Genomic DNA, 14,825 nt, shown 5'->3' on the forward strand with positions numbered 1-14,825 from the left:
TCACGGTGTGTGTGTGTTCACTGCTGTGTGTGTGCACTTAGGATGGGTTAAATGCAGAGCACTAATTCCTAGTATGGGTAACCATACTTGGCCACATGTCACGTCACTTTTTTTTAATTATATAACCAGAAATTGGTAAGTCTTTTTAATTTCAAATCAGAAGTGCGTCATGATGCTCAGTACAAGTAGATTATTCTAGGCTCTACACAATGTCCTAAATGACTTAACCCATGCCACTGGTTGTAGTGCTACATTGTTACACTTAACCTATGAATGGCTTACTTCCTGTGTAGTTGTCTCTGCATATTGATTAAGGCTTAATACGCTTTTAATGCATATTGTGCAACCTATAGAATGAAGAGCATTTTGTTTTGTTTCTGTATATTCCTGTGTACTTTCTCACCTGTGATGCTGCATAGCAAACGTAATGTAGGAGTATCTCCACCTCCAAAGCAGCCAAGGATTGGGTCAGTGGAGCTCTTCGGGACAGGGATAGTCATGGTTATGGGTTTATGGAATTTCCTCCTCCGCGGTTCCAGAGTGACTATAGGGCTGAATGTGGCTTTATTACCCAAATTCTTCCTCACTACATCAACACACATTGGTTGAGCCTGGCCAAAAAGCAAAGGCAATAATGAATACAACTATCACAATGATAGGTTCAGAGCAAATTAATAATTTAAAGTAACACATTGTATCTCATTGTCATCTGTTCAAAATGTGTTTAAATATTGTGACTGTTACCAACAGAATGCCTGTGATAGCTCATCAGCTCAATTACATAATATAGCACTAAAATGTCATTTAAAAATAACTATTATGTAAATTTGACAACTTGTAACTTTTGTCTTAAACTTTTAAGTAAAAACAAAAAGAGAGTGGCACACTGAAAGTACATTGTACTATTTCTACTATAAATGTAATTACTGATTATTAAAACCAAGCTTAAACTGAAAACTAGTAGAAATCAAACAAAATATTGTGACATTAAATGGATAGAAAAGAAGATGACTGTTATAACATTATTATAACTTTAACATTATTATAATGTTATAGAAAAATGAACAGCAGCAACTGATAAATAAAATAAAATCGATAACTAAACTAAAATACAGCTGTGTGCACTATGGTTCTACATTGTAATATGTTTTATTTAATCTCCATGCTACCTGCAGGCCAACACGGATGCGTTTAGTGAGAGCTCCCTCTGGGAAGACAGCCTGTACTTGAGGGACCACTGTGCTACTCAGAATTCCACCTTCTGGACCAATGAGATTACTGTCCTGCTTAATTCGTGACACCACACCAAAATACTGTGGAAAGTCCTGAGTGATAATGCGACAGATTCGCTTTCTCTCCAACTCTTCTGGTGGGTCCAGTCCTAAAAAAAATGAAGATGTAAACAATGTATAGGGCAGCCAATGAGAAAGGGACCATTCAAATGAGTGAAAATGGAAATTGTTTAGACTTGCGTGACTATGTTAGAAAGAAGGAAAGTTATCATTTGTATTGGTCATATTCATGTTATGCTTATATGTTGATTATGTGTTTGTTTGTTTTTTCTCACCCTCATTCATGCCGTTGAGGATCTGGTTGAGCTCTTCTTCTGTGTACTCACAATGATGCTCTTTCCAACTCTCTCCCGTTTCACTGCGTAAGATCACCAGTTCCCTCTCTTTTCCTCTTAGAGCCGCAAAGTGAGGGATCTCCACAATCACCGGCCTAACGCCCAGCAGGAAGTTAAAGAATGTTATTCATAAAAACGTGTAAATGTGTGTTTATGTGTTTTGAATTAAATACTTATGTACAAAGTCTATATATGTACTAAATCATCTAGAGTTAGGCTAATACATTTTGCTCTGAAGTCACTGTAACAAATGGCCTTGAGAGGCTTGCTGTTTTAATATAATGAAATTGGCATAATAATATACAGAAATGGGAATGATAAATTTCCTATTATATTTACTTTTCTCTTGTTCAGTAATGGTAACTGCAAAGATCAGCAACAGCTGGATCCAATAGTCTATATCATGTAGACTATACATAAATAATGTGTATTATATTGTCTTTTTATTGTTTTATTTCATTAGAATGTAAAAAAAAAAAAAAACACAAAAAGAACATTTTTAAAAAGAAAGTTTATGAAAAGCAAATGGACTTGGTTTTCAATTCGTTTTAACTTCAGTGCTGAAACACCTTGATATGCCCAGATATATGTTGATACAAGTCTAGATACTTGATTCAAATTCTACTGGACACGCCTACAAGACTATGGCCTAAATAAGTGAAAACTTTTACAAACATACTATAACATAGCTGCCATATATAACAATATTCATGTTATGTTTATACCTAAAAATGCACACAACTGAAACTCATGCTGCAACAAAAGTAGCTCAGCAAATGGCAGAAAAAGAAAAGAAAAAAAGATGAGCACAAAAAGCTGCGTACAAACATTCATTTAAAGGAGCAAAAGGAAGCACATATAGATGACTTAGAACAACACACTTCACTACAAATAGTATGACAAATCACTACAAATAGTATGATTAGGGAATGTTTTTTTGGTCATGAATTTCCCAAACTTGTGAAATTTTGATGGTGAAGTACACAAGTATATCCATAATTTGTTGATCAGTTTCAAGAAGTTTGGAAACAATCATGAGTAATTAAGACTAAAATAAAAAATAAAATAAAAATGACACTAGGGTGCACCTATGGTAACATACACTAGAGCCACTTTACAATAAAAGCAGAATACAACCAAATACAACACAATTAAAAAGGAAGATCGTGTGAAAGGAGAAAGTAGGGAGTGGGACTGGCATCCATTGGTTGTTTTATGTGTCACTCCTACCCCAGAAATTTTGTCCCTGGTGGGCCCAGTTGCAGAATGCGGCTAACCAAACTCTCACCCTCATTCAGAGGGGGCGGGGCAGTAGGGAGGTGGAGCTTACTGTCATCCAATAGCAGCAGTGAGAAAAGAGAGCATAGGTGGCATATTGTCGAGTTTGCTTTGTAGATCCATTTCCATTTAGAATAGAGTTTTATTTTTTTCTGACAAAAAAAGTCACATTTTAAATTCCTCTTTGTATTTAGTAGCTAGTAAGAGTACATTACCTTTTAAAAAAATGATGCACTTTTTTTCCTGGTTGTTAGAAAAGAATTGTCTATAGGATTATGTTATACATGTGATTATTTTGACACTGCCTCATTAATTGTCAAATGCTAGTATTTTCTTCTTCTTATATTATTATTATTATATATTATTTTGTTGGTGATATAAATGTAATCAGCAACTACTATTGTAATTATTTCCTAGTTTAGGACAATGGTAAAGGCCAGTTCCATGCAAACTTCTTGTGTCATGACTTGTGAAAGCATTAAAACAGAAACATAATTTAAACAAAATGTTTTAAAAAGTTCATTTTCCAAATGAATCTGAAACTGTCTAAATATTCATTACTATTCATTCATTACTACTATTTGTTTGTATCATCATTCAAATATGTTCATGCTAGTCTCCAGTTGGCATTTTGTTTGCGTTCAAATATATATGTACTGTATTGGTATACTTCTTGATTAGGTTTATTACTAGATTATGTTTTTTTGCATATAAATGAAAATTATTAAATATTCTTCCTTGTGCTCATTTAGTAAAAAAAAAGTGGAAAATTATTTTTTACTAGATTTTCACTATATTTGACTTCTTAAATGAGCAAATTTGAATCTATAACCCTGTCCCAAATGGCATGCATAATCTCAAGGGGGCACTTGAGAGAACACTTCTGAAACCTAAATGGACAGATGGGACACTCTGCAGTCTTATGGAATTTATGGACACTTGAACATGATGGCCTTCTCAAGTTTGCATGACTGCAAGTAAAAGCAGGCAACATTGCCTACTTGATCACAATAATGGTTCCTCTAATTACAACAATTACCCCTGCCCCTATGATGCATGATGGGCCCCTTATATCCAGTCAGACTGTACGTTCTCTCATTTTCAGAATGGCTAAATTGAAGAATGGTTTTGGACCATTGATGTATAGTAAAAGCATATCAACAGTTGTGCCCCCCAAAAGAAAGGCTTCTCCTCGTTGTCCTTGAGATTCTGCTCTGTCGGTTCCACCATGTTACACATTTTGGACAAACAACAGTTCAATCGTGTATTTTGAACGACACTTTTCTCACTCATGTTCCTCGCAATGATGCCTTACAGAGATATTCCACCCAAAAATGAAAATGGCCTTCTTTATTATTGTAACCTCCATTTCCTGATTGTTGTTATGTTGTGTTATGGCAGGAGGAACACAACATCTCATTCCCTCCATCAGGGAATGGAGGTTAAAATAGTAACCAAGAAACTGTTGTTGTGTTAAACTACTGACATTAGGAGTCCCCATGGAAAGTGCCACAACCACTGAGTTACAAGGTTCAAGTAGAGCAGGTTTTGGTAAGCTACTGTGTGCTGGGTAACAAGTGCACTCGGCTGCATCGTAACATTCCCAACGCCCCACGTAAGCTGTGTAGTCCTTTGTACTACACCAGGCCTGAAAGAAAAGTACTTACAATGGTAATAGCCGGACTTTTGATCTTTTCTGTTCTTCTTTTTTCCGACAGTTGTCTGCAGAACAGAGCATTAGGGAAGTGCTCTTCCTCCCAAATGGGCGAAGGAAAGCTACGGAGACCACATCTTGCCCAAAGTGAAGTTAATATGTGGAGAATACATCACATGGACTTATCCCCTGGGAAAGTACCACACATGGATTGTCCCTAAGGTAGGTCCTACCTGAAAAGGGAGGAACTACTACAAATGCAGTGACTGGTGTCAGAGTCAAAGCTCTAACTATGGGAAGAAATGGCTTTACCATCAGGGAATCCATACCATGGACAATACATCATATGGGATTACCAGTAGGGAATGACTACATATGGAGCACCTACACGGGCTGACTGAAAGGCATGCATAGTGAGTACTAGGCCTCATTAGCTTCTGCCAAATTCGACTGCCACAGGCTGCTGGAGAGTAACACATGTCCAGGATTCAACGACTGCAACGTTGTGGTTACAACAGGTTGTGTCCCCCTGGTGCATGTTGGGCACCTCATATTGAGTCAGGTTGTACATTCTTACATTCCACACACTTGTTGATTGTAGGAACGATGACACCACACAATAGAGTATTTTTTTCAACATTTTTTCAATCATTTAGAGGTGCAAATCGGGCTTACAATCAGCCTTAAAATTTCAAAGTGTGTGGCCAGCCTAATGAACAAAAGCCCTCATCCTGACATCTCTTACAGTTTATTAGGAAGCATAATGACTTCTGTGGAATATGTCTTGTTAAGGCTCTATAAAAGGATGTGGGGCAATTTTAGACACAGCCCTGTACTTGCACTATACTTTATGCAGATTTTCATACATCAATTGTTAGTCAGCAAGGGAAAAACATATAAAAATTAATCATGGAGCAATTTAAGAAGGATTCATTTTCGCTAGTACAACAAATTTCACTGCAAGCCATTTAGCAAAATAAATAAATAATAAAATAATAATAAACAAAAATTAAGGTGTTACAACCACCTTAATACAGAAAAGCAGGGGCAACATCAGTCATTTTGATAGGAGGTGATTAATAAAAGCAGCAAAGAAGTCCATGACAACACTGTACAACATTCCATTAAAGCAGTGTTAAAAGTGGAAAAATGCTACCTTTGCATATTATTAGTCTTATCACATATACTACTAATAATAATTATTTACAGTTTATTGTTATTTTACACTGTAAACACCCTTTTATCTAATTTGGAATTAAAACTAATGCATAGTTCTGTCATGAAACTCTCCTGGGTAGCTTACTGGGTCTTCCAAGCTGGCAACACAGTCAAATCTATCAAACCAATTTTTCCTTTCTACGCAACCTTATTTATTTCCACCACAACCTGGTCTAACTCAATACTGCATGCCTTTATCCCTCCTCCACCCCAGCACCACCAGTCTAGATCTACTACAGTAGTTTTCCCTATTTTTCCTAGCAACAGTAAAATGTATCCACTGCAATTTGAAGTATGTTTCAGTATTAAGTAAAAGTGGAATTATATACATGAAAGCTAAAAGGGAAAAAAGCACATCAACTTCAGAACATTATCACAAAAAGATATGCTTGAGGGAAACAGTCATGGGTTTAAATTAAAAGTGCATGGTTTAAATATATATCAATCAATTTGTGGGGTATAATTGGAAGTAAAGATTTTATCACATTTGCTGAAATACCATTTTCAATGTACTTTAGTCTATTAACCACCCCTAAATGTCACTTAAAAACAAGCAAAGTGTGATGGGTGGTTTAACATGTAGATTAAATGGTCCCTTCAGATCTAAAATAATTATTTTGGACAGAAAGTACAGGTTTACTGGTGTGCAAGAATTGTTCCAGTGCACCAGACTACTTTTGAGTATTGATTAAAAGTCAGCATCTCATATTCTGATCATTTAAATAATCAATATGAAAAAAGATAACATTCAGAGTTTAAATAGCAATGAGAAACTACAATCATACACATAATCTTGTGTCTGGATTTCACTATCCAACACTCTGATCCACGAACAAATTCTTACCAATAGTTACTTACCCAAGGAACTGAGCTCCAGAGGGTCCAACCTCAATCAGCCTGCTAGCTAGACCATCACCCTCTACCATGGGGGGCATGGTTGCCAGTCGGTGCCTTTTCACCAGTCTACAGGTGACTCGAGTAGGGGCACTGCATTTCCGCGGTGGAATGATCAGTCGTAGACCATTGTGCCGGCATCCACGCATGGCACCTCCACGGGCATCCACCATGAAGCTTACTAAGAAACTGCATTGAGGACGTACAATGTTAAAATGAATTTTAAAAAGGCATCATATATTTAGATGAAGTAAGAGTTTAGTAACATTTAATAAAGAACCACTTTAATGAAAACCATATGCATGTCATGAAATCACAAGTCACTTCAAAAGATGATCATGATATTCCAGCCTGGTCTCATTGTTTACACGTAGGTATTAGCACGTAACATTTACTTGTACAAAATATTTTTTTTGTATGTTTGGATAGATACTGAAATGTGACCCTGGACCACAAAACCAGCCTTAAGTTGCTGGGGTATATTTGTAGCAATAGCCATAAATACATTGTATGGGTCAAAATTATTGATTTTTTTTTCATGCCAAAAATCATTAGGATATTAAGTAAAGATCATGTTCTATAAAGATATTTTGTAAATTTCCTACTTGATTAGTAATATGCATTGCTAAGAACTTCATTTGGACAACTTTAAAGGTGTTTTTCTCAGTATTCAGATTTTCAAATAGTTGTATCTCGGCCAAATATTGTCCTATCCTAACAAACCATACATCAATGGAAAGCTTATTTATTTAGAACTATAAATCTCAATTTCAGAAAATTGACCCTTATGACTGGTTTTGTGGTCCAGGGTCACAAATGTACAATAAGGATGAACTGACAACATCTAAAATGTAAACATTATTTGTGCATTTACAGCTTTAAAAACTGCAATATTAAAACCTAAAACTAAACATAACCACTGTTATAGAGTGTATAAAATAATGTATAAAATGTAACAAGACAGAAAAATGTAATTTTCTTAAAAATATAAGCTTAAATTTGATCAGGTTATGTTTGGTTTTTGGTGCATTTCACACTTTTCACAGCGTATTGAGACTTATTTTGTATCCTACAGCAACCATATGTAAGTAATGGTTAAACAATTCCAAAAATGTTATTAATTTTTAGGTTTTAAAGTAACGGCTCGATTAACATTAAATTTGAATCGAGTTATATGGAGAAATTAAATGAGCAACTGCATTAAACAAACCCAATTGAAATCATAACCTCCATTATCATAAATACAATAGTATCAACCAATTAATTCCATGAATTCAATATTCATAAATAATGGTTTGTAAATGTGTATGCCTATACAGTTTTTCATGTGTAAATAAGCAATGTTCCCTTTCAGTCGGTCACTCCCGACGTCACGTCGGTTGACCGACGAAATTGGGATCTTACCAAAGGGCCACAGCTACTGCCCCTTCCAGTGTCCTGTGGCCTTCAGGGAACGAGGGTTACATACGTAACCGAGACGTTTCAGATGCAATCAATACGGTAATATTGTACATTTTATTGCCTAAGCAAACGTAAGTAAATGTATGTAGAACCACACAAGGTAAAATACATACAAATACCTATGAGATCCAGTTGGATATTCAAATGCATAAACATGATCAAAACAACATATATCAGTGATTGATTTTCATGCAAACACACACAACACCTTTCTGGAAATGTGATTTGGATATACAATCCTAGAGACACAACATGCACAGCAAACAAAAATGTCCATGTTTATGTATATGAAACTTCTGTTGATATATATATAATAAAAATTATTATGCAATCACTATCTGCTGTTTATGGTAATGCACTTTATTGACTTTCAGTTGTTAACCTGGATCTTTGTACACCAACACAAGTTTTCTTATTCCTTAAACTCAACCCTCACAGAATGCAGGTCAGCACAAAACAAACAATCATTGACCACTTTTTGTCCCTGAAACAAAATGCATAATCTACTATTGTTCTTTCAAATAAAATGCTTTATTTTTATTTATGGCTCAATTTGTATTGTATGTACGTATCTTTGATACATTTACATTTCAATTAATCATTTGTCTCATTGTATTATATTTTTTGTTGTATAATTTGTTCTTTTCTTGTTCTATGCTAAGTCTGGCTTCATAGCAATGGTATAAACAACTAATGCCTGGATGATGATGATAATAATAATAATATCTTAAAAGTATGTTATGTTACGGTAACATGTTACAGTAATGGTGTAATATCACATTATACTGTATAAGTTTTGTCTGCCACAAAATCCATGATTAAAAAAATTAATGAGAAACAGACAAATACTGTGTTAGTCTCAAAGACATGTTTGTGAAATGACAAATAACATTCAGATGACTTCAAACTTGCAGTGCCTTTTGGCATCTTTAGGGTATACAAATTGTAATATTCCAAGAGGCATAGCAAGAAGATGGCAGATAAAGTGATCCTTGTGCTCTGAGGTCAAATGACACGTTGCAGTCACCTGCTATTGTCATGGTCATGACATGGAGAACAACGGCTGAAGACCAAAAATACCATCCACCAGAGAGAAAAAGTCAGAAAGAGAGAATGTTTGAGAAAGTTCTGAGAAAGTGAATGAGTGAACTTACAGTAAGTGAGAAGTGATATAGTAACTTTGCATTTTCAAGGGCACCATTCTACAAGTTTCTGGTTGTTAAAAATGTGTGTAGAATATATATGCATATTTAAAAATAAATAAATAATAATAATACCAAGGCAATACCAATAAGACCAGTAACATATAAATAAGATAAATAAATAAGAGTCCACTTTGATTCCATGTTGACCGTTAATACAAAGAGTTTCAGTATTCGTATGTGTGAGTAAGAGTGTGTTTGATAGAGAGCATGCAGTTGTTTTCCATACCCGGAATGAGCAGGACTTGAGGACAGTGCTATGTTGTCCAAGTTTTCCATTTCCCAGCTATATGATTCCTTTTCATTTTCTCTTGCAAGAGAAGACACCTGGAGTGAATATAGGCATCTTTGTTAAAACTGGGGCTTTATCTACTAATGCAGACTTGAAATGCAGAACTCAAGAAGCCAGAATCTGTAAAAACCTGTATATTTATTTAAAAAGAAAAGGTTTACTAATCTGTTCATTAATCATATCAGTTCTATAAGGCCACCACTTGGTATCACAAATAAAAGCCATCATATAAAACATTATTTTACAATAATAATAATAATAATAATAATAAATAAATACTAATAAAAAAAAAATCCTCAACTTTACCTGATTACTATATATCATATCCTCCATCATCCCATAATGTTTTACAGGGAAGTGTCTTTGGTAAGTGGGTGTGTAGGACCTATCCAAACTAAAGAAAAACATACAGTATACACAACATCAATCAATAGGTTGTCATCGTTACCTTTATTTATATAGCACTTTATAGACCAATTTGGTGTTTGCAAACAGTGATGATGTTTTTTTGTGGGCGGAGTCTATCTGGTGGCAGAAAATGACAGTTTTAAAGTAGCAGTCTATGGAAGCCATGGACTAAAAGAATGAAAAAGGTAATTTTGAGTTTGTATTTCAAAATTGACTTTTTTTCTCGCAATTCCGAGATTATATTTCACAATTCCGATAAGAAAAAAATCAACTCGTCATTCTCTCTTTTCCCCTCGGCTCAGAATCATGAATTTATATCCCACACTTCTTGCTTTTTCCCCCTCAGAATTGACAAAATTGCAATTGTTGAGTTAAATTGAGTTATAAAGTCCGAAATAGGAGATATAAAAATGCATTTGCGAGAAAAAAAAAGAATTGTGAGATAAAATAGGTACATGTTATAGGTTTAAATAGTATTTCATGCTGTAATACGGCTAATACAATATTTTCCCTATGAACTGCATATGTGAATATTATGTAGAGCTATTGTTTAAATCAAATTTATGCTTTAAAAGTAGGGTAATCATAGCAGGTTTCATCCATAGTCTGTCTGTTTAAACGTCTGCGTTTAGCTTCAAATGGTGTCTTTGATGACAGTATTCTATAAAAATGATTTTTATTCCGATTCTGACATCCAAAGGCACAACAATAATTTTTTTCTCTTATTCCATGGATTTGACCTGTTTCCCTCCACTTGTTCCCAGTGTGTTTCTGCCACCACAACGCACACGCAGCTGCATGTGACGTAACTGTGACGTCTACTCCAAACTGGTCTATAGAATACAGACTGTGTCAAAGCCATCATATCAAAGTATCATCACTGATAAAAATTCATCCATCCAGTAGCAACTAGCTCTCAAAATACACTGTATTCGAACAAAAATAGTGGATCATCTTTAAGACACACTGATATGTAGAGAGTGCAGAGTTCCTCACATACCTTTGTAAGCGACTATGTCAGCATTAGCAGAAAGAAGAATAAGTGAGTTACAAATAAATTAGCAGGTTTTAGAAAACAAGTATAACCCTATTTATCGACTTGTATTTAATTAAGTATCAAAACTAACATACCTGTCTGATTGGCCTCCTTCTAAACTGAAGCGCAAGTAGTTCATGCCATCCAGGTACTGCCCAGGTAGAGAGTCATCTCCTAACTCTCTCAAATCCTCTGCTCTCAAATATTCTCCACCATCACCAGTCATGGTGTCATCACCTGGTGACAGACAGATAATGTTGTTACTGTAATTACATATATCTACAAACAAATTAAAAGCATTTTTTATAATAAACTAATCACTTTAGAGAGACCTTGAGAGAAAAAAATCTGGAAGCACATATATACACACATAAATGCACACAACCTTTATTTGACAGATTCTTCAATGTTTCAGTTTACATTTGTTAAAGATTGCATATATCAGCAAAGCCTCTATGATTTGGTACAACAGCAATCTACACTGAAGCAGTCCTAGGGCATTAAAGTCAAGGGTAAGCTAAAAGCTGCTCTGCCACAGTATGGCCAGCAGGGGCAGTGTCTCTAGCCCAGGGTTCCTCAAAAGGCGGCCCGCGGGCCACATCCCGCCCGTGAGAGAAAAAAAAGTTTGGCCCACGCTAATTTCAAATAATGTGGCATGAAAATTCAAATGCAGCATCAGAAAGCTACATTAACTTGCATCGTGTCTACATTGGTTGGTGGACACGGCGCGACGCAATAAAATACAAGAACTAGTTATAATCAGGGAGGCTGTCTTGGATGTGGCGCGACACGACAAATCCCCGACAGTAAACTGCTGACTCGTTCTATTTATAACGTACTGACATGACGTTCAAATGATTTGCAATGCTTTGTCGCGTCCAGTGTAAATATGATGTGACAGCAAAAACATGGCGAGTCTGTAGAAAAGAAAAGTGGACACGGAAAATAGATGATTCAAATGTGAATGGACTGAACAGTTTTGAGTGAGTGAGTGAGTGACTGATATCTTTGTTATGGCATACACGTGTTGGTTCACAGTGAGTTCACAGTTTTAACGTAGGCTACAAGTTTGCTTTCATTTATTTTTGAAGATCTGAGGTAAAATATCTATTGTTGCTTTCACTATGGCTATAATATTCAAACTCACATTAGACACTTTTAACATTGAATAAAGCACATAATCATTATCTGAGATTATCACTGTCATATTTTGTATGTTGTTCCTGCTGCGACGTTGCAGAAAATAAAAACCATTCCTAAAATAGAATCCCATGTCGCTTATAAAGAATGAGAATGTGATGTAACGCCACGTTGAGTTCTGGGAAACTGCTTTGTTTGTCCGCCATACTTGCAGGATAGCGCTGCCTTTCCGCTATTGAGTTTAGGGCAGTATTTGATTGTTTGTCGTGATTGTGAAAAATGTCACCAGTGTATGTCATTAATGCTGCATAGAGAATTGCACAAGGAACTCAGATCATCGTTCTGAGAGAAAACTGGACAATGCAATATGTTTTTTCATCCTTTTCTATGTGTAAAAACACCTAGGGAAGGAGGTTGCAGAGAAGACACCGAATAGTAAATCTGTTAATGTCACTGATTAAACCCATTGACTCTCATTCAATAAAAGAATCACATTGCTGTGTGTTTTTTGAAAGTTTTGATTTTGTTGGTTTAATAATTACCTTCTTTGCGAGCATGACTCTCACTAGGCTTGTGGATTAACAGAACTTGAACAGGGGACTTTCTAAAATGCTTAAGTGGCTTAATGTACCAAGACAGTGATAAAGACAAAATTGTAAAGCATATACTATGTGCAGATATGCATACAAGCTCAAAATATGAACGAAATGCATTTATTTACACGTTAAAGAACACGCTTAATGCACCGAGACAGTACACACGTCACATATCTTATTAATAAAGCATAATATGTGCAGAAAAACAGATGAGCCCAAAATATGAACTTTAAATATCGATGTCTTAATCCATATACGCTTTCTACATTACAGTTTTCTAAAGAGAGGGAAACTATTTACGTTTAAACATGTCGCGTTAATATTCTGGCTCATCTGCATGTCTTTTAGCAGTGTCTTAGTACATTAAACCAGCATTTTAAAATGCTTCAAAACTGTTCACAAGCTCCTAGGGATTTGATTTTGCTTGTCATTTGTTGAAATATATATAAAAAGTACAGTGAGTTCCTATCTGTTTGCTGAATGTGAAAAAAAGCTCCGCTCTTGTTTGTCTCTTTTTTCGAGGAAAGAGGGGCAGCCATCTGCCCCCCATGGTTCAGGCCCCGCCGCTGCTGAGGCACGGAGGAGAATGAGCTCATGGGGTTCACAGGTGGACCTGGCTGATGAGTTTAAGGAGGGGCTTTCCTCGCACTCGTTGGCTGCGGACGAGAGAGAGCCGCTGGAGGATGATGTTATCTCTTTGACATCGTCTGATCCGGGGGCCAGTGCTCTGCTGGGTTTAGCTCAGGAAGAGCAAGAGATGTCTATGGACGGCGAAGAGGCTGAGGCTGAGCCTTCCCAATCCTCCTGCCCTGCGTATGATGAGCTGTTGGAAGTTATGGATCGCGCCACGGCGAGGCTGGACTTGCCGTGGAAGTGGGCCAAGAAAGTGGTGCCGCGGGGACGTCTCGATGAGCGTTATCTTTCTGACCATAACCGTCCAGCACAGGTGAGCCTTCCATTCCTTCCTGATTTGCATACTGAAATCGAGAAGGAATGGAAGGGGCCATTTTCTTCTCGCATCTTATCGATTCCAGCATACGAGTTATGCAAACATCGAGGCGATGCGTGAAAACGGTTATGAGAGGATGCCCCCTGTAGAAGAGACGCTGGCTAGCTATCTCTCTTCGGGCGAGACATCCTCCCTTAATACTCCCTCCTTGCCATCTAAGCCCCTCCAGGATACATCACGCTTAAATGGCAGGGCATACGCAGCAGCAGGTCAGGCTGTGGCTTCGTTGCACACTATGGCGGTGCTCCAGGCATATCAGGCTGATCTGCTGAAAGACCTGGATAAAGGCGAGGGCCTTTCTCCTGATCAGGTAGCTGAGCTGCGCCGCACCACAGATCTTGCTCTCCCTGCTACTAAACAGGCCGCCTCCGCCATGGGCAGGTCTATGGCGGCGATGGTTACTGCTGGCAGTTCCAGTATTGGAACATGCTGTAGGTCCGAGCCTCCCTCTCGTTTTAGAGCTGGGTATGTTGCTCCCTCAGCTAAGTAAATTATTGTTAGCTGTTCCAGCATTGGAACATGCGGTAGGTTGAGCTCCCCTCTCGTGTGAGAGCTGGAGATTTACTGCTAGCCAATCCAGCTTTAGGCCTTAGATCGAGTTGGTGACTCTCAAACATATTGGGTTTTGTTGCACCATTCCATCTATGAGCTGCTCTTTCAGAGTGCCACGAGAGCCCCCCTTAGAACGGTATCCTAAAATCCATGTTATGGTACGTGTGCACGTGAAGGCTTTGTGCACTTTCTAAAATCGACATTGTGGTAAGTTCGCACGCTAGTTCTTTGCGTTCTTTTCTAAAATCCTATAGGGTGAGGGCTTCGCGCGGTTGCTTTGTGCCCTTTCTTGAGCTGGTTTAGTCCCATTCATCTTGGGCGCCACTTCACTTAGGTATCCTAGGATACCCACTTTAACAGGGTGTTGCCACTGGAGGTCTGTTGAGACAGTTCGTTTCAGAGCTTAGGCAAGAGCAAGCAGTAGCCCCTGTGTGACAGGCCAAGACTTAGTGTGATAC

At 37.2% G+C, this 14,825-nt stretch overlaps 1 protein-coding gene across 1 annotated transcript in view; it reads right to left on the bottom strand.

Annotated features, from left to right (window-relative positions):
• The window catches only part of LOC107677060 (ankyrin-2-like), a 192,268-nt gene that overhangs the window by 29,464 nt on the left and 147,979 nt on the right, over window positions 1-14,825 (bottom strand). The window contains 10 exon segments of the mRNA XM_016471851.1: window positions 404-611; window positions 1,170-1,381; window positions 1,568-1,722; window positions 2,858-2,956; window positions 6,636-6,860; window positions 9,160-9,195; window positions 9,564-9,661; window positions 9,933-10,020; window positions 11,035-11,046; window positions 11,166-11,307. Coding sequence (XP_016327337.1) covers window positions 404-611; window positions 1,170-1,381; window positions 1,568-1,722; window positions 2,858-2,956; window positions 6,636-6,860; window positions 9,160-9,195; window positions 9,564-9,661; window positions 9,933-10,020; window positions 11,035-11,046; window positions 11,166-11,307 — 1,275 coding nt within the window.

Source organism: Sinocyclocheilus anshuiensis, unplaced genomic scaffold, assembly GCF_001515605.1.
Source record: "Sinocyclocheilus anshuiensis isolate Anshui unplaced genomic scaffold, SAMN03320099.WGS_v1.1 scaffold1589, whole genome shotgun sequence".
NCBI classification, from domain to species: Eukaryota; Metazoa; Chordata; class Actinopteri; order Cypriniformes; family Cyprinidae; genus Sinocyclocheilus; species Sinocyclocheilus anshuiensis.